Genomic DNA, 21,212 nt, shown 5'->3' with positions numbered 1-21,212 from the left:
AACTTGGAAGATAGATATGGTTACATACCAACCTCGGTGCTGACGTGCGAGAGAGATCGAAGGCTAATTGACAGAGAGTCTGGGCGGGAAAAGAGCAGATGATGACTCGGTTGCAACCCTTGGATCCATGGGCCAGAATCACTGTCAATTTCCCTTTCTCTCCAGTTCAATTGATTGATTGATTGCTTACTTGCTTACTTGCTTACTTGCTGGAGTGCTTGACGCAACCCCCAACCATCGAAGACCATACTTGGCATCAGTAGTCTCTTTTTTTCTCTTCGCCTTTTCCCCTTGCCCTACTTTCTCCTCTACCTCTTCTCCCCATATCTCTCGCCTTCTCCTTCTCCCTTCTCGCCCGTCTCTCCTCCCCTCAGTTAGCCCCTCTGTCTCTCTTGTGATTGTCCAGGATCCAGATTGCGGACAGAGGCCTACTAGAACAGGCATCGAATTGCGAGGAGAAAGTCTTGACGTCTCCACTTGTTACCCGTGCGGGATTGCCCCAGCCAATTCCCCTACACTTTCTCCTTCTTCCTCCCTCTTCCCCCTCCGAAACAACCCAAGCCCGAAACCTCTTGGCCACCGAATCTCGTACTCTCCCTCACTTTTGTCCCCACGCGTCTTCTTTTCCCTGTCGACCTGTCTTCTTGTGGCTTGGGAATACAACCTCAATGTGCTGCTTGGATTGACCGACTAGTTGATGCGAGAATGGCTATGCGACCTTCATACTCATGACTTGTCTGATTCGGAATGGTACACTTCTCCGCTGAGACGGGGCTCAAGGCCTCTGTGGGGTGAGTACTGTATTTCCACACCATTCCCCTCCTCTCAGAGGAACCCATAGGTGCTCACTGTTTACCTTACCTCAGTATCTTTTTGCTCACTTGCACATTTCTTGCAACGTCTTACACCACTACTTTTGCCTTCGGTAATTCATCTCCACCCCATTGCGATCATACTGTAGTCCGACGTCTCCGGGGCGCGTCGTAGCCGCCATCGTCTGGCTCGCTAACACTTTTTCCCAGATCACCCCCTCAACACAGCTGTGATCGCATGTCTCATCGCTGGCTTCTCCCTCCTTCTACTGAGCCGTTTTATCAATCGAATTCCCAAGCCGTCCTCCGTGCACAAGTACAGCGTCATACCATTGGCGGAACGTGACCAAGCGATCGAAGAACCTTTGTCGCCGATCAGCTTGGAGAGTAGCAGCAGTAGCATCACACCTGTGAAGTCGCGCAACCTTCCTCGCTGGTTCAAAATTGGTCTGCTTACCGTTCTTGGCTGTGTCCGGGTTGGTTTATATCGACAAATAACGAAAAACATCGAATGCGCCCCGGACGGCTACGCGGTAAGTGCGTCAACATAAGGACAAGTGCATAGGTCTGCACTAACATCTTCCTCCCGATCCCAGTATGCGATCCCGTTCTTTATCGCTATCTATGATTACTGGCGTAATCAACGCGGCCGGCCAAGCACGAAATGGGCCGCTCCCGAAGGCCCTCAAAATGCGCAACTCCGCACAATAGCGACTGTCGCTAGTCGCATTCACTTCTTCGTCTTTCGCAGCCAGTTGCGATATGTTGCGTCAGCGGTTTGCCTAATGGCTAGCGGATATTTGGCGGTGGCATTCGATAAAGGACGAGAATCGACGTACATCTGCGCCGCTGTATCGGGCCAGTACCCGCGCCTACACACCTTGAGAGTTCTCAGCGTTGTTCTCGACTGTATGGTTTTGATTGGTGCTGCCGAGTTGGCCAATGAAGGCGCGCGACCTCGTGATGGTCGGAGGAAACAGACCTTGGTGTCTTGGGGCTTCAGTCTACTCGTAAGTCAATTCAGCAATTGTTTGGATTTCCACGGGTCTGACTGGAGCGAACTGAAAGGGCGTGGCTGCATTCTGGGGTGCTGTTGTAGCCTATCTGACTGTCAGATTCCATGGCAGTGATAATCTTGTCAGTTCGCACTTCCTGCGAAGTGCTATCGGTCAGGGTGCACTGATAGCTTGTGTTGTGGTCTCAGGCTCTCAGCTAGTAAGTCTGTTGGGATTGAGGTGTACAACTCGACCTGCTAACACGGTCAGATCCCTCACTATGGCGTCGTCGGCCTCTCGGTGTTGGCCGGCTTTGTCTCCTTGTACTACACCTGGACTGCGACTTTGTTCGAAGGGCACCAGCCATTCCCCCTCATCACTGTTGGTCGTGCTTTCGCCGCTCTGCTCTTGAACTATTGGGGGGGTCTGTCATTTCTTTACGCGCGAACGGCTTCTGAAGAGGAACCGTCGTTTCTCTATCGGTTCAACATCACATTGCGCGTTGCTATGACCGTCATGGCAGGAATCGGCTTTATTCTCGTCACACAGCAAGGCAGTGTTGCTCATTTGCATCCAATTGATCTGCTTATTTATGAAGGTAGACAACATCACGACAAATGGTTTCACCGCGCCAACAGCAGTCAAACCCTGGCCGATGCCGTGGCGCAGTATCGGCTGCAATATGATCAACACCCTCCACCGTAGGTTCACCATCCACTCTTGCCCCAAGCCTCTCGTTGATAAGGAACTAGGAATTTCGATAAATGGTACGAATTTGCGACGAACAAATCCTCCCTTATCATTGATGATTTCGATGAAATCTATAACAACCTGCTTCCGTTCCGTGCGGTAGCGCCCGCAGCGATACGAGACATGACGCAGAAATTAGCCACAAACCCGTACAATGAAATCGGAGCCATCAGCATTCGCAATGGGACTGCGAGAGTACAAGAGGGCATCAAGCCTACCCATGCGTGGATGGTCATCAGCGCGGCCAAGATGATTGAGAAGTTTGCTGAACACTTGCCGGACATGGATCTGGCTTTCAATCTGAATGATGAGCCCCGAGTGGCAGTGCCTTGGGAGAAAATGTCCGCCCTTCGAGATCAAGCCCGATCATATCCAGTGCTCCAAGACGAACGCATCTTGAATGAATGGTCGACTGACCGTAGTGACCAATGGCGACCGATCGAGCCGGCCGACCAAACGCACGACACCATGTTCGTGGACAACTCTTTTAAGAACATTTTTGACCGCTACGTGAGCGCCACTTGTCCTCCATCTTCCAAAGCGCGCTCTCAACGCATCTGGGACCGCCGTCACCTCTGCGTCAGCTGTGTTCGGCCTCACTCACTCGGCGAGTTCCCGTCCGACTGGGCCCTGGCGACTGATATATGCCATCAGCCAGACCTGGCCCACCTTCACGGTTTCTTCATGTCACCAGCCTCTTTCAAGGTCTCACAGGAGCTCATGCCGGTTTTCAGCCAGAGTGCGATTTCCGGCTTTGGCGACATCATTTTTCCGAGCCCATGGAACTACGTTGACAAAATCGAATATAAGCCCTCGGCGGAGTACCCAGATGCCAACTATACTGACAAAGCAAACACTCTTTTCTGGATTGGAAGTACCTCTGAAGGCATCAGCCACTCAGGCGAGTGGAAAGGCATGCCGCGACAACGCCTCACCCACCTGATCAACAATAACACGTACAATCACGTCTCCGTGTTCCTGCCTACTACCGACAACACCACCGACTCGTACCGCTACGAGATTCTACCTGGCACTTTTCCTTCCTCCTCCCTTCACCTCAACACAACAGTCAATATCCTCGACCCGATCGTCCGTTGCCGGCACCAGGATTGCGACGACCAGACCGCTGAATTCGGCCTTAGCGGGCGGGTGGACTTTCAAGCTCACTGGCAGAATCGGTATCTCTTTGACGCGGACGGCGCCGGTTTCAGCGGCCGCTTCCTTCCTTTCATGCAGAGCCACAGCCTGCCTTTCAAGACGGGCCTATTCCGCCAATGGTTCGAAACGCGCATAACTCCTTGGCTACACTTCGTACCCGTCGATGTCCGCCTTCACGGCTTGTGGAGTACCCTGGCATACTTCTCGGGAGTTGACTCCAGCGACTACTCCTCGACCTCTGAGAGGAAAGCTCGCCTCCAACCCCACGACATCGAGGGTCAATGGATCGCAGAAGAAGGGCGAAAGTGGGCGGCGCAAGTGCTGCGCAAAGAGGATATGGAAATTTACTTCTTCAGGCTCCTGTTAGAATGGGGGCGCTTGACAGACGATCGCCGAGAGGAACTGGGGTTTACGCTATAGTGTCACCTATGGCTAGTGAGAGCCACCGGCTGTCTCTCTCCAACTAACTTGATGATAATGATGATACAGGGGTTGGTGGGGCGGTGGAGGCGACGGACATGTGTAATGACTATATACTACTACCTATTGTAACTTCTTGATCCCTGTTTTTCTGATCCGAAATATATTCTAATCGTGTTACTATCAAGACTTCTTCTTTGGTTCTTGTTTCTTGTTTGTAGCATTCACTTGTCCCGTTCGCCTGGCAATATCGTCTCAAAAAATACATGTTTCGGCCTGACTAAAATACCGTTGGTTATGCTACTAGTTGCTGAGGCGCCCATTACAACGCAGGCTCCCAATTATCTTACAACTCGTCATGATCGGCTACGACAGGCTTCTCTGCCTGCTGCGACTCCGCAACGATCACGCCTTCGGGTAGCTTTTCCTTGGAACCTTCTCCAAGACGGATGGCATCCACCCATGCGTCCAGGCGCTCGACGCTGTAATCGGCCTCTGCGGAAGCGTACTTTCTCCACCATCCTCTCCGGCCGTTGACAGCGACAATCTCGAGGCCCTGCTCCGACAGCCCCAGGGCCACACGCAGGGACTTCGCCCCGCTGTTCGTCGCTGGAACACCGTAAAGAGGGAACAGCTTGCTCTTGTGTAGAGCGTGCTTATGCGCCACCTCGGCCAAGCTGGCCAGAGCGACGACTTGCGCTGAGCTCTCCGTCTCCGTCTCGGCCTGCGACTCCTCAGGCAGAAGGGCCAGCACACACGTGCCCGACTTGGGAGCCAGGCAAGCTGCGGCGAGGGCTTCCGGGGTCGTCAGAGACTCGATCTGCGGAGCCGGCACGGGGGGCGCAGGGGCCGGCGGCTGTTGCTGCTGTTCCTCTGCTCCGGATTCATCCGCCTGTTGAGTCTTTCCATCATCATCATCTTCTTCTTCTTCTCCATTCTTCTTCTTTTTCTCCGCCGCGGGAGCCTTGGAGGAAGAGCTTTTCTTAGCAGCCGAAGGAGCAACCGGAGCAGGATCCGGGTTCGGCGCCGCCACCTGGCTCAAGAACTCCACCAAAGGCGCCTTCTTCAGGTCTCCACTGTAAACAATCGCATCCTGCTCGCTGCTGCCCGCGGGGATCAGCACCAAGGTCGGGAATTCCTTCACCCCGAACCGCTCCACCGCCGCCGTCTCCTTGTTCCGCACCTGGGCGATCTGAATCGAGCCCAAAAAGTCAATCGCCAACGCCCGGATCAAGGCGCTGGTGGTTCCCTTGTCCGTGAAGAGGATGGCTTTAGGGGCCTTGTGGTCGTCCGATAGCCAGCTATCCAGGTCCTTGTCCGTGAGGCGGCGCACGTGGTTCGGGATGCGGTCAACGACGGCCTCAACAATGGCTTTGGCGGAGCGCGCACCCTGGTAGTCCTCCACCCGCGGTTTGCCGGGCTTCTTGCCGGGGGTCACGATCTTCAGGGTCGGGAAGCCGCGCACCCCCATCTGGCCGCAGAGAGGCTTGTTGGTGTCCTCGTCGCAGTTGATCGCGGCGACTTTGGCTAGGCCGTCGAGGTTCTTGGCGGCTTTCTCGTAGGCGGGCTTGAGGTTCTGGCAGTGGCCGCACCAGGGGGCGTAGAATCTGGGTTTCAAGATTTAGGGATCTTGTGTTGTCGTTGGGAGGACGGGGAAGAAGGGGGGGTGGAGAGAGAGAGGCTTACTCTACAATCTATGGAAATTGAGGTTAGTTAGATGGTCACTGAGATGTGTTTGGTGACGGGAGGGGGATCCTTACCGATGTGTGGTTAGAATGCGCAATGAGTTGGTCGTAGTTCTTGGATGTCACCTGCAACACGGGGGATTTCTTCGTGTACAGTCCATCTGCCTGGACGGGCAGCGCCGCGAGTAGCGAGGCCGCGAGGAAGACAGCAGAGCTGGGCGGGAGCATTTTGGAGACAATGAATTTGGGGGTGTCTTGACCACCAGAACTAGGAGATGATACTTATCAAGTGTGTACTTTTAGTTAGTAGTAGCTGGAATGCATCGTCCAGACAGAAGAGGGAAGATTGAAGCAAGGTGTCCTGAAGCTCTTGGCATGTGACATTGAGCTGAGCTGGGATTCATTGGATGGGGTTTCTATGTATAGCTCCCTCACTAGGCAGGCGGTGGAGTGAATTGAAGATTGTCTTTAGCCTGGAATCTCAGGCCACCATCCCGCATCTTCGGACGCGGCATCCATCCATCCATCATCCATCATTTCCGAAGTAAACAACCATCACCAGTAAATCCTTGCGGCCTCAAATGCAATCTTCCTTCCCAACCCCTCCTACCCCCGCAGCTCTTGCAACCCTTGCATGGCGCGTTCATGGATGGCTAATTGTGGAGACTTTCTGAGCATAGCTCAATTGATTGTCTTTGCATTGTCATATCCTTCCCACCCCCGTGTTTCCATGATCACACGACACTGATCAACCCCGCAAAAGTGCCCCCTCCCCGGTCAAACCATGGCTGCAGCTATGGAGCCCGAGGGCACAACAACAACAACAGCAACGACGCTGACATCTCTACCCCGGGAAATTTTCTGGATGGTCTTCAAGCAGCTTTCGCCCAAAGACATCATATGCTGTCGCCGGGTCTGCAAACTCTGGACCGAGGCCTTTAGCAGTCCGTTGTATCTCATCCCGCTGTTGAGGCGGCTTTTCCCTCGAGCCCGAGAGGTGCGGGAACTCGACCACGAAACGGACACGGACGAGCCGCCGGCTGGAACAGAGGACAGCGATCATTGGCGCCAACTCTTCGACCGGGTTGCGTCTCGCTACGACCACCTGCGTCGCGGCCAACCGCAATCCGTGCAGAAGTACCGCTTGTGTGATGATTTTGGCGCGACGGGCGAGCGCGAGTGGTTCCCGATCCAGCCATGGGAGACGCACGCCAGCCAGCTCGTGCAGCGCGTGGACTGCTTGTTCTCCGAGTCTTTCTGGTCCTATGAAGAAGGGCTGGTGGTATATCCGAGTGCGGATCATGCGTGCTTGGTCCTCCTGGATTTGGACACGAGCCGCCGGTTCATGGTGCCGTTCTTCATCATGGGCAAGGTGATCCGGCGCATTCGCCTGCAGCGGCGGGTGCTTGTAGTGGAATGGGCGGAGCCTAAGGCCTTCCACTGGCTCAATGACAGTGACGGCGTGCACCGGCATTTCGCCTCCTCGTTTGACGTGACCCAATCGCCCGCTACCGGCACCTGGAGCATCACCTTCCGCAATGAATGGAAGATCATGTTCCTCGGCCATCCGCTGAGTGAGCGAGACCGCTTCTACTCGACCCACAGTAAGACGCATTACGCGATCTACATCTGGCAGCCGAATCGCAGCCTGTACACGGCGGACGACGACGCCCCGATCGAGTCGCTCTCGGTTTGGGATATCTCTCGACCCTCGTCGTATCGGCCCTCGCTGGACCCAACGGGTCGCCTGCGCGAGGAGACTGAGGACCAGGGGCCCCCGATCGTCACCCGATTCGGGTTCAGGGAGCTGGGCTTCTACTCCGTGCGCCAACGCGGCCTTCCGGGGGTGCAGTGTCTGAGTATCACGGAAGATGATCACTCCATCGAGATCGTCGAAAGTCGATGTCCCGAGCCGCAGGTTCGGAGAGGCCCAGCGGACTGGATGACGGAGGTGCGCGTCACGACCATCCCCTTGGTTGGTGATGGTCCGGCTTGGAGGAGGTTCGTGGACGTATCACTACCTCCTTATCGCGGTAACTGCAGCTTGCAAACGGCGCCCGTTCGATCCTCTCCGTGGAATGAGCCATCGTATGCCATAGTCTCGGAGGCGTACGACGAACAAGCCCAGGTAGGTTATAGCTTGTACTTATCTTCCATCCGGTGGCCGTTCGACATGCGCATGCTCCTGAGTATCCAAACGCCCACCTCAACCACGAGACTCACGCAGGATGAAGCATTTGAGCTCACCGGCAGAGGCAAGATTTACGGGAATGAGAGGTACATAGTGGGCGAAAACGGGAATAGGGAACTGGTTGTATTCAGATTTGATAGATAGACACAATTCCACGAATGGATGCAATCCCTAATTCTTCTGCATGGCAGATCATCCCGTTCCCCGTTTTCTTTGAAGAGATATCCAGCTAGCGATATCCAGGCCGAGATCACAAAAGTAAAGGGCTTAAAAACACCTAAAAACACCCATCCCAACCTCTCTGGAACAACAACTAAGCAGCCGGCGCTGCAAACTTGCAAGCGACACATGCTTCAATCCCGCATTCCGGGCAGGTGAGCGTGAAGATGGGCTCCCACTGCCCACAAACCCTACACTCCGCCTGCCCATAGGCCTTGGTCCAGTAACCCAGGTGAAGGCATCCACCCTGCTGTGCTTGATTACCACGTGTCGCCGAAGCCACCGCCGCATCATCAACCCGGAAGCTGCGCCGGACGCCTTCCAGCCATCCGCAGAAGGTCTCCATGATAACCCCCCGGCATTCAACGAGTATGTCGTCGTTCGTGTATCGGCCATGGCTTGCGTGGAGCTTGGTTTGGAAGTATGGGAGCAGGGGTGTGAAATGGTGTCTGGAGCCGGGGAACTGCTGGAACAAGTCGATTGAGGAAGCCAGATCCTCGTTTGCAGTCGCGAAGTCGGTGTCGGATTGTTCGGCGGCGGCGGTGGTTGCTTCGTCTTTGGTGTCGCAGGAGTAGTAGAGCTCGGAGTCAGGGTTTGCTCGTGAGTAGGTGTCTAGGAAGTCGTTGGCTCGGGTTGCGGTGCTTGGTGTGGATTGAGAGGAGGTGTAGTATGCAGCGGTGGTATCGTGCTTAGGATCGGGGTGGTGGTGGTTGTTGCTGTTGTTGTCAGGTTTGGTGTGCGGGTTGTGAGGGTGAGATCCGGAGGAGTCATTGGAGGAGTTGTCTTTCTCAGTGGCGTTCTCTTCAGTGCGGTCGTCTTCAGAGTAGTCTTCAGTCATCTCGGAATGGTCATCTCCGTCTTCGGTTCTGTCTCTCTCGGAGTTGCCTTCATCTTCATCTTCATCCTCCGAATCGTCTTCGTCATTATTGTCGGTGGCGGTAGTGCTGTCTCTGGAATATCGATGTGGCAAGCTCACGCCCCAAGGCATTTGTCCTGGATATCGGAACCAGTCCTTTTCATCGTTCGCTATACCCTCGATTCTCTTACACATGCATATTGCTTGCCGCTTAGGTCCAATATCTTCCTTGCAGAACATCTCGTGGAAGACTTCGCCGCCGGGCACTCCATACTATCTAGATTTAGCATGTCCCTCAACTCACGTCGAGTGAACATTTTCTAGAACCAGGAGAAGCTGGCAAAACTCACGTTTGCGTCATTATCGTCTGTCCAGCCGTCGCCGGCGCCTTCGTTCGTTCGCCCTGCCTGGCCATCTGCCGGGGGACTATGCCTTAGACCAGTCTGCAAGATCGCGCCCTCCACCACCACATCCAGCAGATCACCCGATTGGTGGTCTTCAGGTATAATCTCGGTAGATGCAGACCCAGTGCTTCCTTTGCTGGCCATGGTGTGCATTTCTGCGTGGCCGCTGACGGCAACTTCAAGATCAATGAGATCACCGATGGATGTTCTCTCCTGCAGTGCTTCGGGTTCAGACGAGTGGTCTTGTTCAGACTGTTCCTCTTCGTTAAACTCTTCCTGCTCGTCCCCCAAATCCTCGTCCTCCTCGTCGGCATCCTCCTCCTCTTCGTACTCCTCTTCTTCTTCGTACTCTTCCTCCGCCTCGAAGTCTTGACCCTCCAGCTCAAACTCTCCCAAATACTGCTTCTCGAACTCCTCTCCAGACCCGCCCTCAAAATTCTCCTCAAGATCATCCTCAAGATCCTCGTTCAAATCCTGCGGCTTCTCCCACCGATCTCCCTTCTTCATGGCCTCCCGCCCCACCTCCGCGTCCAAAAGACTCGCCATCCACTTGGCGTGTTTCTCCTCCTTAGCCTGATCTCTTACCTGCTTCTCTTGCGACCAATAGGCCGTTTCAGCCGAAGTCCCAATCCAATGCTCCTCCTGCTCATCTTCCTCCTCCACCTCTCTCTCATCAGTCAGTCCTTCCTTCTCTCCTTCCACCCTACTCTCCTTTCTGTGAATTTCCTTTCCCTTCCTCCCCTTGCACACCTTCTTCCTCGTAATCAAACATCCACTCTCATCGTAATACCCAATCGGCTCCTCCGACGAAGACGACCAAGAACTCAACTCACTGTCTACCACCCGCCCCTGGTCATAGCCATACCCCTCCCATCCCCTCCCTTCTCCCTCTCCCTCAACCTCCTCAAACAGCCCCGCGGCGGCGGCAGCAGCAGCAGCAGCCGCCGCCTCAGCATCCCTGATCTCCCTCTCCAATTGCTCGCTCACCTCGCGGTTCCGCTGCATCTGCTCCAGGATCTCGATAGACTCGGGGGCCGTTGGATCCATGTGCACGCTGTGGCGGTAGGATGCCTCATACCGGCTCTGTCTGGTTGGGTAGCTGGTATGATGGTAATGGTAGTGAAACGATTCGTCGGCGTTGAGATCGAGGTTGTTGAATTGGAGATTGCGGCAGAGGTGATCGGCGAGGGTGGCGTCGTGGACGGCGCGGCGGGTCGGGTCGCGGAGGGTTTCGACGGCGTAGAGGATCTATTTGTTTTCGTGTGAGTCTGGTGGGTACAGGGGGGGTCAATGGTGTTATGCTGATGGGAGAAGAGGAGTGAAGGAAGTGTTTGTGTTTTGTGGTTAGGCGATATGGAGGATCATGTAATACGGTATAGGTAGTTGTTGCTTCTGGGAGAGACAGGGACGGACTCACCCTCTGAAATGCCTCGGCATCGCCGCCATCTGTCTTGTCCGGGTGGTGTTTCAGCGCGAGCCGCTTATAGGCACTGTTGATATCTTTGAGGTCGGCGTGGCGGGGGACGTTGAGGGTTGCGTAGCAGTTGATGAAGGCTGGGGTTGAGGTGGTGGTGGTGGTCATCTTGGGGCAGTTGGATGTGGATGTGGATGTGGCTGTGTCGCATGGACCTGAGGATGGTGTTTGCGGGAGAGGTTTGTTATAAGACGAGAAAGGTGAGGTTGGCTCGAATGTGTGTTGAGAGGGAGAGATAAGAGGCGGAGGTTTTTGGTGATGGGTATGTCGTTTGTTGTTGGTTTAGACCTGCGTCCGTTTGTTGTGGTGACCGTTACGGGGTTGATGGCTCCAATGTTTGATGGAGACCAAGTACACCGCAGTGAGACGATCTGCTGTAGCTGGAAGGACCGGCGAAGGAGTACAAAGCTGAAAGACGAAGCTGGAACAGGAAGATGCTTTTATATGTAGACATTTGATGCTTCTGGTGGTTAAATGGGACGCCTTCACTCATGGACATGTTACCTGGAAGGAAGGAATCTGACGAGCTATTGAGATGAGAACGAGTTTCAATGGTGAAAGACCACACTGTCGAATGGATAATCCCAGTCAGCTGTGAATCGATGATACTGTAAACATTCGCCACAATTGCAGCGGGTGCACCAAAGGTGAATCATGTGCAATGCGATGCGACTCTCTTCAGTATACTCAAAAACCATGTATTAAACAATGACTCCTTACTGCAGCATGAACCAAGCATCCACTTGAATCATCCCCGGGAAATTATCACAGACAAAGAAAAGGTAGTGATAGATTTTACAGGCTGGCAAGGATCTAGGTATTTATGAGTAAGTCTACACACATGGCGACCCCTCCCCACAAAAGCTTCAGAAAAGCTTTTACATGTCCGCACTGGCGGTAGCACCAGTGATAATCTCAACCAGTTCGTTGGTAATGGCGGCTTGACGCTGACGGTTGTACAGAATCTGGAACCTGCGATGTATTAGACTCGTTCTCATCACCACAAGGGGCCACAGAACTCACTTGTTGATCATCTCACCGGCGTTCTTGGAGGCGTTCTCCATGGCGTTGCGACGAGCCTGACTTGTGTTAGCACGAATCCATGGTCTAACCATTCCACGAAGCAACTCACAGAGATCTCGCAGGCGTGACCCTCAGCAAGAGCCCAGAACAAGCTGTTGGCAAGAGCGTACTCGCGGAGGTTGGTCAAGGTCTCCTCATCAGTCTCGTAGGCAGAGAGGTTGGCTATAGACGTAGTTTAGCACATGTCCTCATTTCCAAGCACAAAAAGCAACTGGAACCACTCACGGGACTGGGTGATAGCCTCCTCGGAGAAAGCCTCAACGGTGGCGGGCTCGTAGCTCTGAGCGTTGAGGAACTTGTTGTAGACGATCTTGACGCTGGCGTAGTCCTCGGGAAGCAGAGCAATCTGGTCAGCGATGGCCTGAGCGTCGGCGAAGGTAGGAACATCCTTGCAGACGTTGGCGAAGCTCAGGACGATGGCGTTGGGGTTGGTACGGGACAGCTGGGCCTTGGCCTTCTCTCCGAGGACGACAATGTCGGCGTTGGGAGTCTGCTGGAGCATACGGCGGGTGGCCTTGCTGAGACCGGAGTGGATACCACCGCAAAGACCCTTGTCGGAGCTGGCGATGACGAACAGAGTCTTCTTGTCCTCGAGGGGCTTGGTGTCAGCCTGCTCGAAAACAGTGTTGGAGGTCTGTCCATAGCTGCGGGACTCCTCCATGGCCTTCTGAGCGCGAGTAAGACGGGTAGAGGCGATGACCTTCATGGTGTTGGTGATCTTCTCGATGTTCTTGATGGACTTGAGACGGCCCTCGATTTCACGCAGAGTCGCGAAGTTGGCGGCGTTGGCAGGAGCAGTGCTTTGGGATAAATCAGCCATTGATCCATGATAGCGACCCAAGCTCTTGACTTCGTCCGAGTCGGTTTGATGTTTGCGAGCCAACCCAATGTTTAGGTTCGGGGAGGGATGCACAATGGCGATGAGTCGGGTGGGTTGTGGATTGGCCGGACTGAAGGGAACTTACCGGGAGACCGCAATGCTACCAGCGCGAACGGCCGGACGAACAGCACGGGAGAACATCTTGAATTGAAGAGATAACCGTACGGTCAAATTAAGGACCAACGATAAAGAAGTTGTGGAGGGGGGAGGGTGGGGAGAGGAGGAGGTCAGAGAATCCTCTTTTGGGCTGGGCGGATGAGAAGTCGGTGGTTGAACTTGGGACTCCTGTTTCTGTTCTTCCGACAGCCGGACAGCACGGGATTCCAGTCACGCTAGTCTCAAAGTAGGAGCGCTGGTTCGTGGGTGCTAGGGACAACCGCAAAGACCTACCACGCCATTTTTCCGGTCAGGTGACTGACTGACGGACCTTGAGTAAATAAGGGTAACTAGTTAAGGCTACTTTTGCCACTCTGAGCTCTGCAGACACTCAGGCATCAAGGCATCCAAACTGTGAATGGAATCGTCATTTAATTCCCAGAATGGACAAAGTGAGATCCTCAGGCCGGTCAATTTGTCGCCGCTTCGTGCGCGCTGGGAGGGCCGGAGAAACCTGAAGTCACAGTAAGTTAACCACTAAGTCAGATTCGCTCGCCTCAGGCCCCCATCTCGGGACGGCCTCGTTTTCCATTCCATTCCAGGTTCTCGCCTCGCTACTCTCTCCTCTCTCTCTTCCTCTTCTTTCTTCTTGTCACTCTCAACTCTTTTTCCTTTTTGTCATCTCTCCTGCCCTGTTCTTACTCTTCTCTTTTTTCTCTTTCCATTGCCCCATTGCCCCCCTTCTCCCTCCTCCTTTCTCACCTGACTTTCCTCCCTCTCTTTTCCCCCCCAATAACACTACTCTTCTTTCTCGGTTCTTCTCTTGCTTTTGGTCTCCTCCGTCCATGTATCTTCCTTCACTGTGACGCTTCGACCTCTGGTAGCTCTCTCATTGGCTAGGCTTTCCTTGATCGCATCCCCCCGTCGAGCGTCTGTCCGGTACAACAACCTCAGCGGTTCATTTCCACGCCTTTCTGTTGCTGCTGCTCGAACAGCCTCATACTTGGCTTTCGGCCCTCAGCGATCCTTCCGTCGCCGTCGCCTTGCAAACATGAGCTCCTCGGACGACGACACTCCTCTCGTCCAGACCAATGGTCGCCATTTGGGTGAGTTCCTCTACATCCAGTCTATCTGCATTCGTGCTTTATTCTTGCTGTAATCGTCAATCAACACACTCAACGAGCCCTTAATCCATGAAAATGGTTTCCAATGCGCCTGCCTCCCCTTGGACCCTACCCCTTTCCTATTTTACCCTATCTTTCGTCGACCACTTTAGGACGTTAACTAATATGACATGGGGAATTGCGACAGAGACGAATGGTCATGTTGACCCTGGAGTGTCGATACGGTTTGGTCCGGTAAAATCCGGAAATGATGTCGAGATGGCGGATGCGGACGCTGAAGCCGGTGCCGCTTCGAAGAGGAAGTCGCGCAACAGTGTCGGTCAGGTCAAGTCCTACGCTGAACCGGAAAGCAGTGAGGAAGATCAACCTTTGGTACGCCACACTTCTCTTCGCCGATCACAGTTCAATCCTTTGGGCTCCAACCTATTCTTTTCAATCTCGAATACGAACCCAGTCAATCGGCTGACCTATCGATAGAGCAAGCGTCGTCGCACATCGGTAAAACACGAGGATCCCGAGACGGATGATGATGTGCCTTTGGCGCTCAACGGTCGCAAACTTCCGAAGGCTTCTGAAACTGCTATCGGCGAGGAGTCGGATTCGGATGTCCCAATTGAAAGGAAGCTCGCTGCGGAGAAGAAGCGAATTCAACTGAAAGGCGAGAAGGAGGCCAAACCTAGTCGCAGTCAGGCCACGACGAAGAGCACCAAGGCCGCGGCAACTAAGAAGCAGACCAACGGCGTGAAGAACGAGCCCGAGAACTCGAAGCCCAGCGTCGTGAAAAAGACAGCCAAACATGCCAGGGCCCCGGAGAGAGCTGTCGTCACCACCGTCAAGCGGGGAGCGTCGACCGGCAAGGCAACTCCCGCGAAAGGCAAAGCTTCTGCCGCCAAGGCAACTCCAGTGAAGAAGGAGGAGAGTGAAGAAGTTGAGGATGGCGATGAGGAAGAGGAATACCGGTGGTGGGAGGACCCGACTAAGGGCGATGGCACGATCAAGTGGACTACGCTTGAACACAACGGCGTGGTTTTCCCTCCCCCTTACGAGCCTCTTCCTAAGGATGTGAAGCTGAAATATGACGGCATCCCCGTCAATCTTCATCCCGACGCCGAAGAGGTTGCCGGCTTCTTTGGCAGCATGTTAAACTCTACTCACAACGTCGAAAACCCCATCTTCCAGAAGAATTTCTTTGCGGACTTCCGAGATATCCTGAAAAAGACCGGTGGCGCAAAGGATACCAAAGGCAATAAAGTCGATATCAAGGAATTTTCGAAATGCGATTTCCAGCCTATCTTTGCATATTATGAAGCGAAGCGCCTTGAGAAGAAGAACTTGCCTCCCGCTGAGAAGAAGCGCCTAAAGGCCGAAAAGGACGAACAAGAGGCACCCTACATGTACTGCATGTGGGATGGTCGCAAGCAGAAAGTCGGTAATTTCCGAGTCGAACCACCCTCATTGTTCCGTGGTCGGGGTGAACATCCCAAGACTGGCCGCGTCAAGTCTCGAGTCATGCCGGAGCAGATTACAATCAACATTGGCAAAGATGCACCTGTTCCTCCGCCACCGGAAGGCCACAAATGGAAGGAGGTGAAGCATGACCAAGAAGGCACATGGCTTGCCATGTGGCAGGAAAATATCAACGGTAACTACAAGTACGTCATGCTTGCAGCCAACTCAGATGTCAAGGGGCAGAGTGATTACAAGAAGTTCGAAAAAGCCCGCGAACTGAAGCACCATATTGCTCGAATCCGCAAGGATTATCAGAAGAATCTCAAGCATGAATTGATGGTGGAGCGACAGAAGGCCACCGCTGTATACCTTATTGATCAATTTGCCCTTCGTGCTGGTAATGAGAAGGGTGAAGACGAGGCTGAAACTGTCGGTTGTTGTTCTCTCAAATATGAGAACGTCACCCTCAAGCCTCCCAACAAGGTCGTTTTCGACTTCCTGGGTAAAGATAGTATCCGGTTCTACGACGAAGTCGAGGTCGATCCGCAGGTTTTCAAGAACCTCAAGATCTTCAAGAAGGCGCCTAAAAAGGAGGGCGACGAGATTTTCGATCGACTGACTGTAAGTTACACTGTGATTAGCTCACGAGTCATGCGTAATTCTGACACTTTTAGACTTCCGCACTCAACAAGCACCTGTCGGGTTATATGCAAGGCTTGACCGCTAAAGTGTTCCGTACCTACAACGCTTCCCACACCATGTCTACGTTGCTCAAGGAGATGAAAGCAACCGGTAATATTGCGGAGAAGGTCAAGGCTTACAACGATGCAAACCGTAAGGTTGCCATTCTCTGCAACCACAAACGAACCGTTACTGCATCTCACGCCAATCAAATGGAGAAAATGAGCGAACGCGTAAGCAGAATCCAGCAGACTTTTTTTATTTTTTGGCTGAATAGCAGCTAATGTGACTTGATGGATAGATCAAGGGTCTTCGCTATCAGCGCTGGCGTTTCAAGCAGCAGATGCTCAACCTTGAGCCCACGCTCAAGAAGAAGAAGGGTGCCAAGTTCTTCGAGTTGGACGAGGACATGGACATGGAATGGGTCAAGGAACACCAGGCGTTCCTCCTTGAAGAACAACGGCAGAAGATCCAAAAGAAGTTCGAGAAGGACAATGAGAAGCTTGCCGCAGATGGAGAGAAGGAAATGAAGGCAAGCGAGCTCCAATCTCGCCTCGAAGTTGTCAAGGACATGGAGAAGAAGTTCAACAAGGAGATCAAGACGGGCAAGGTGGAAGCCGAAGGCAAGGCTCCCACTGTTGAGAAGCTCGAGACCGCCATCAAGAAGCTCGAGCAGCGTATAGAAACCATGGAGCTCCAAGCCCAAGACAAGGAGGACAACAAGGAAGTCGCCCTGGGTACCTCGAAGATTGTGAGTTCTCTTGCACCTATTTCCTTTTTCTCATTTCCCTACCAGGCGTGCCATTAGCACTCGAACTAACTTTGCCGAGAACTATATCGATCCTCGTCTCACCGTCGTCTTCAGCAAAAAGTTTGACGTCCCTATCGAAAAGTTCTTTTCCAAGGCCCTGCGTGAGAAGTTCGAATGGGCCATCAAATCCGTCGACGAGACCTGGGAATTTTAGATCTGGATGTTCCTGGTTAGCTTTCTTGAGAGGTGGACACAGACTTTTTTTCCTTGATGGTTACAAAAACCTGATACTGTTGGCTTCTTTAGCTATTTCTTACTTTTTTCTCCCGTCTTCCAGATAGTCATGAACCACCTGGAATTCAATGCATGTTATGCCCCATACAACATTTGATTGCATTTCTTGGAGCCTCAATGTCAATTTCTCATCCCATTGGTTAATCTCTATTTACTTTTCATTCTTCTCTTCGAGGACCGGGGGATGGAAGACATAGTAATGGCAGAGAGAGAGACACACAAGAAAGAATACTATCAGGGTGTGGCGAGACGGAGGGCTATGAAATCGATTGACAGATCATCAGAATCGTACGAGCTGTTTATTTCTGTGTCAAGAATAACACCAAAGCAGATTGGTCGATTCATATACGCCAATGGCTTTGTATCATCCGATATCGGGTCTCGGTTCCGATGACGATCCCCGAGACAGATATGCATACAACGAAGAGTGTTATGTCTTTTCAGAACCAGTTTTTGTTCAACAGGATGGGGCCGCTAATTACAGAAATAAACTTCGACCAATGGACGGTACGTGTGCTGTGGTATAGTGTTCTTTCTGTCTACCTTGACGGTTTCAATGACCGTACACGTTCAATCCGCGAATGAGAAGACAAAACTGCAGACGTCATGCAATAACAACGTATAGCTGGAACCACGCCGGCGTGAGAAGTGTCAACACGATCTTTCTATCCGAAAGCAAAATATCATTTTGATGCGCGGAGAACATCAATGAGTCCTGTTCATGCCTCATAGATGCAAAGGAGTACATAGAGATCACGAGAAACAGGGAAGGAAAAATTGGACAAACCCCAGAGGTAGTAGAAGTCAGAAATGAGGGCTGGACTCCATATCCAATGTGTGCAGCAATGAGATAAAGTACAAAAACAAATCAATTATAGAATGACGAGGTATCAAGGTTCTCAAGACAGGCTCAACCCATCGAGATGCAGCGCGGAAGAAAGAGTAGCTATGTATATGCAGGTCATAGAAGACAGGAGTTGTGCCAGATCTTGAACAGTAAATGTTCCCAAAATCAACCAACCAAAGAAGGAAGGAGTACATACCGTTCGGTCCATAACAGGCATCCGGAGTGTCCCAAACAAGAGATAATAAAATTACAGGCATAATGTCCGTGATAATCTGCAGTGTACAGTTTCCGGGTATTAAGGCGAATGAATTCGATGGGAGAACGAGGTCTATGTGCTTTTGTCAACCTGGTGGTTGGGTAAATTCGAGCTACCCTGGTGCAAGGTCGTGGTGATGCACGTTCGGGGTTTCAAGAGCACACGAAATCGGTTCGTGAGGATCGGTTGCGAAGACACTCGTGCGTATGGTGACTTGGAGAGTAGTGGTCAGCGGGGAGATCCGCGTCCACAGAAACGTCTCACGGCCACCAGCCCATTCTTTTGTAGCTGTCAACCATGGCCCGCACAGCATCAGCGTCGAAGCGTTCACGCGTAGGCTTCCATCCTGTGGTATTCTCAAACAATGTGCCATCGATAGACATGTCCTGATCTCTGAGAACATCCCTCTCCAAAAATGGGCTAATCGGACCGGGTCTTTCAATCTTCTTCTCCTCAAGCAGGTCGGCCCAGCCTTGCAAGCACTCCTCATTCATGTCATCCACGACTTCGTCCAAATTCATCTTAGCGAATTGAGATGCCAAGGAGCCCAGAAACTCGACCTTCATGTTGAATACCTCCGACAGGGCATCTGCAATGTGCTCTTGGCGAGTGTCACCATGGTCAACAATGTTGAAAGCAATAGGGGCCGACCCGTCCGTCGGAGCGCTGGCCCTCCATTCCGCTGCTTTCCAAAGTGCGCTTGCTGCATCTTTGATGTAAAGTGTGTTGATTTTCAAATCCTTCGTGTACAAAAGCTCCAAGTTCTTCTCCAGTTCTGAGTAAACTCGCGCAAGGCAAATCCCCATGGCAAAGTAGCCAGAATCATACTCACCGTAGACGTGAGGCAGCCGGAGCAAACAGTAGTGGAGATTGGGAATCTTCTGCAGCTCCTCACTGGCCTTCATCTTCCACTTAGCAAGCTTGTGCCAGGGCTGCAACTTGTCATCTTCCTTACGGGGACTTGAGCCACCCTTGTAAACGTGCGCGGTGGAACATTCGACGAAAGAGCGGATGCCTCGACGGGCGACTTCGCGACCGAGGGCAACGGTGAGGGCAAAGCTGCGGACTTCGTAGACATCATCAGGCTGGGAGTGTCGAGTTTCGCCGCCACAGTTTATCACGTAGTCGAATTGTTCACCATTGGTACGGTCGAAGATACGGGGAAAGTGCTCTAGCGGATCCAAGAGTGTTAGTTCGCGGTCAATTGTGAAGAGCAACGAGCCCAAGCGAGTATGGTGACTCACGTTCCCGGCTGGCGTCTGCTTGCACGAATTTGTCTTTGGAACAGGCTTCTTCAAACTCAGGGGCTAACCAGGCAAGCTGGGGTAGGACTTTGTCGACTAGTCGTACTTCCGAGGCCAAATTATTCTCGTGAATATACAGAGCAAGATGGCGACCAATGAAGCCTATAAGCACAATGTCACGTCAGCCAATATTGCCTAGGCAGATTTGCACATGTCGAAGAGTGATCGTCATCAGGAATGCGTACCAAGACCGCCAACGATCAGAACAGCGGGCTTTTTTGTCTGGTCATCAGCCATGATGGGAATGCGACACGGAGCGAGATTGCAGGTTGAAGTTAAGCCCAAGGAAAGTAGCTTCAGCTTTGTTCAGAAGGTGGACTAGCTCGTGTTGAATTGGTAGTTTGTTGACAAGCACCCCGCACCCGAGCGCGTACCAGTCAATTGGAAGAATGCGGGGAGGAAAAGGGGGCGGAAGAGATGCAGGGGAGGCGAAGGAAGCTGAAAAGCAAAGGGAGGCCCGTCACACAGGATGAAGCAGAAGTCAATAGTATGTAATTAAGAATGGAAATTAATGTCGGTCAGGAAAGAGAAGAGAGAGAGAGAGAGAGAGAGGAGGAGGAGGCGAGAAGAAAAGGAGGAAGTTGAAAGAGGGAGAGAGAGAGAGAGAGAGAAAGGGTAAGGCGGACGAGGGGGGGAAACAGAGAGGAGGGGGGGTGGAGGAGGAAGGGAAGAGCATCTCTTTTGGGAGGAACTAATTGGATTTGATTATAACGACACGGAGTAGTTACTCATACTATCATACTGACTATGGTAGTAATTTACTGCCACAACCTCTTTATTTCCATTCAACCTACAGGCAGTTGATTCCTCTCTGTCTCTCCTCGTGTGACCAAAGTTATCGCATTGGCAAAGTCCAAGTTCCTTGCCTACTGATGACTGACTCGCTGTGCCTGACCCGGGATTGTGTCTGTATACAACAATGTTCCCAAGCTGTCTAAGACATACGAACTGACCACCACCGTCACACATGGAGAACACGGTAGACAGCATATGAACCGCAAATCACTTTCCCCAATCTCATCCAAGTCGCAAAGGGCCGGCAAGAGCTAGAAAGAGACAGACACCTCATGTCACTCTCTCTCTCACGCTGATCACGATACCAGTTTCTCCAGACAGTTCTCCACTCTCCTCTGGTGTAACCTCCATCCATGCGAATAATGCGACCCAGTGCTGCGACTGAAAACAGCCATTTACTCCTAGGACCTCATCGAATTGATAGCCAGTCCTTCTCACGAAGAATCGGTGCTACCAAGCAAGATTATCTTCCTTATCCAGTCCTCTTTTCCTCTGCGACTGACTACAAATCTCGACCACCGCCACCGCCAGAACCACCAATAACGAAAGGCAGATTCTCATGGAACATGAGGGGGAAGCACATCATCATTCCAAACCGCTTCTTTTACCGAATGAACGCCGCCGCTAGCGCTGCGTCTAGAAATTTCGCCGGCACAGTGGAGACCACACTCCCCCAGCGAGTGCCTCC

At 52.6% G+C, this 21,212-nt stretch overlaps 7 protein-coding genes across 7 annotated transcripts; 3 read left to right on the top strand and 4 right to left on the bottom strand.

Annotated features, from left to right (window-relative positions):
* Positions 1–329: 329 nt before the first annotated feature.
* On the top strand, positions 330–4,312 carry BP01DRAFT_310344 (putative capsular associated protein). The gene is made up of 7 exons (XM_025572414.1): positions 330–791; positions 867–925; positions 1,023–1,345; positions 1,409–1,822; positions 1,881–2,027; positions 2,078–2,508; positions 2,560–4,312. Exons 1-7 carry the CDS (start codon positions 748–750, stop codon positions 4,133–4,135), a joined length of 2,994 nt encoding a protein of 997 aa, XP_025436029.1. The 5' UTR covers positions 330–747; the 3' UTR covers positions 4,136–4,312.
* A 12-nt stretch (positions 4,313–4,324) lies between these two features.
* BP01DRAFT_352584 (putative disulfide isomerase) lies at positions 4,325–6,190 on the bottom strand. Its single transcript, XM_025573977.1, has 3 exons — positions 5,896–6,190; positions 5,822–5,829; positions 4,325–5,742 (listed from the first exon to the last, which is right to left on the bottom strand). The coding sequence occupies exons 1-3, from the start codon at positions 6,046–6,048 to the stop codon at positions 4,482–4,484; spliced, it is 1,422 nt and encodes a 473-aa protein (XP_025436028.1). The 5' UTR covers positions 6,049–6,190; the 3' UTR covers positions 4,325–4,481.
* A 426-nt stretch (positions 6,191–6,616) lies between these two features.
* On the top strand, positions 6,617–8,155 carry BP01DRAFT_286402 (F-box protein; the record flags this gene model as incomplete). The annotated part of the gene is made up of 1 exon (XM_025571463.1): positions 6,617–8,155. One exon carries the CDS (start codon positions 6,617–6,619, stop codon positions 8,153–8,155), a length of 1,539 nt encoding a protein of 512 aa, XP_025436027.1.
* A 133-nt stretch (positions 8,156–8,288) lies between these two features.
* Positions 8,289–11,072, bottom strand: BP01DRAFT_420126 (DnaJ domain protein; the record flags this gene model as incomplete). The annotated part of the gene is made up of 3 exons (XM_025579444.1): positions 8,289–9,359; positions 9,437–10,738; positions 10,908–11,072. 3 exons carry the CDS (start codon positions 11,070–11,072, stop codon positions 8,325–8,327), a joined length of 2,502 nt encoding a protein of 833 aa, XP_025436026.1. The 3' UTR covers positions 8,289–8,324.
* A 370-nt stretch (positions 11,073–11,442) lies between these two features.
* On the bottom strand, positions 11,443–13,113 carry BP01DRAFT_352582 (F1F0 ATP synthase subunit gamma). Its single transcript, XM_025573976.1, has 5 exons — positions 13,013–13,113; positions 12,273–12,847; positions 12,097–12,209; positions 11,988–12,043; positions 11,443–11,936 (listed from the first exon to the last, which is right to left on the bottom strand). The coding sequence occupies exons 1-5, from the start codon at positions 13,066–13,068 to the stop codon at positions 11,843–11,845; spliced, it is 894 nt and encodes a 297-aa protein (XP_025436025.1). The 5' UTR covers positions 13,069–13,113; the 3' UTR covers positions 11,443–11,842.
* A 930-nt stretch (positions 13,114–14,043) lies between these two features.
* Positions 14,044–17,374, top strand: BP01DRAFT_13067 (DNA topoisomerase 1). Its single transcript, XM_025570466.1, has 5 exons — positions 14,044–14,519; positions 14,625–16,217; positions 16,271–16,510; positions 16,579–17,028; positions 17,108–17,374. Exons 1-5 carry the CDS (start codon positions 14,217–14,219, stop codon positions 17,240–17,242), a joined length of 2,721 nt encoding a protein of 906 aa, XP_025436024.1. The 5' UTR covers positions 14,044–14,216; the 3' UTR covers positions 17,243–17,374.
* A 1,181-nt stretch (positions 17,375–18,555) lies between these two features.
* Positions 18,556–20,101, bottom strand: BP01DRAFT_13075 (NAD-dependent epimerase/dehydratase family protein). The gene is made up of 3 exons (XM_025570468.1): positions 19,915–20,101; positions 19,670–19,831; positions 18,556–19,596 (listed from the first exon to the last, which is right to left on the bottom strand). Exons 1-3 carry the CDS (start codon positions 19,964–19,966, stop codon positions 18,686–18,688), a joined length of 1,125 nt encoding a protein of 374 aa, XP_025436023.1. The 5' UTR covers positions 19,967–20,101; the 3' UTR covers positions 18,556–18,685.
* Between the last annotated feature and the right edge of the window lie 1,111 nt (positions 20,102–21,212).

Source organism: Aspergillus saccharolyticus (genome assembly GCF_003184585.1).
Source record: "Aspergillus saccharolyticus JOP 1030-1 unplaced genomic scaffold BP01scaffold_1, whole genome shotgun sequence".
NCBI lineage: Eukaryota > Fungi > Ascomycota > Eurotiomycetes > Eurotiales > Aspergillaceae > Aspergillus > Aspergillus saccharolyticus.
The sequence above is the reverse complement of the archived record's forward strand: the minus strand, read 5'-3'. Positions and strand labels throughout refer to the sequence as shown.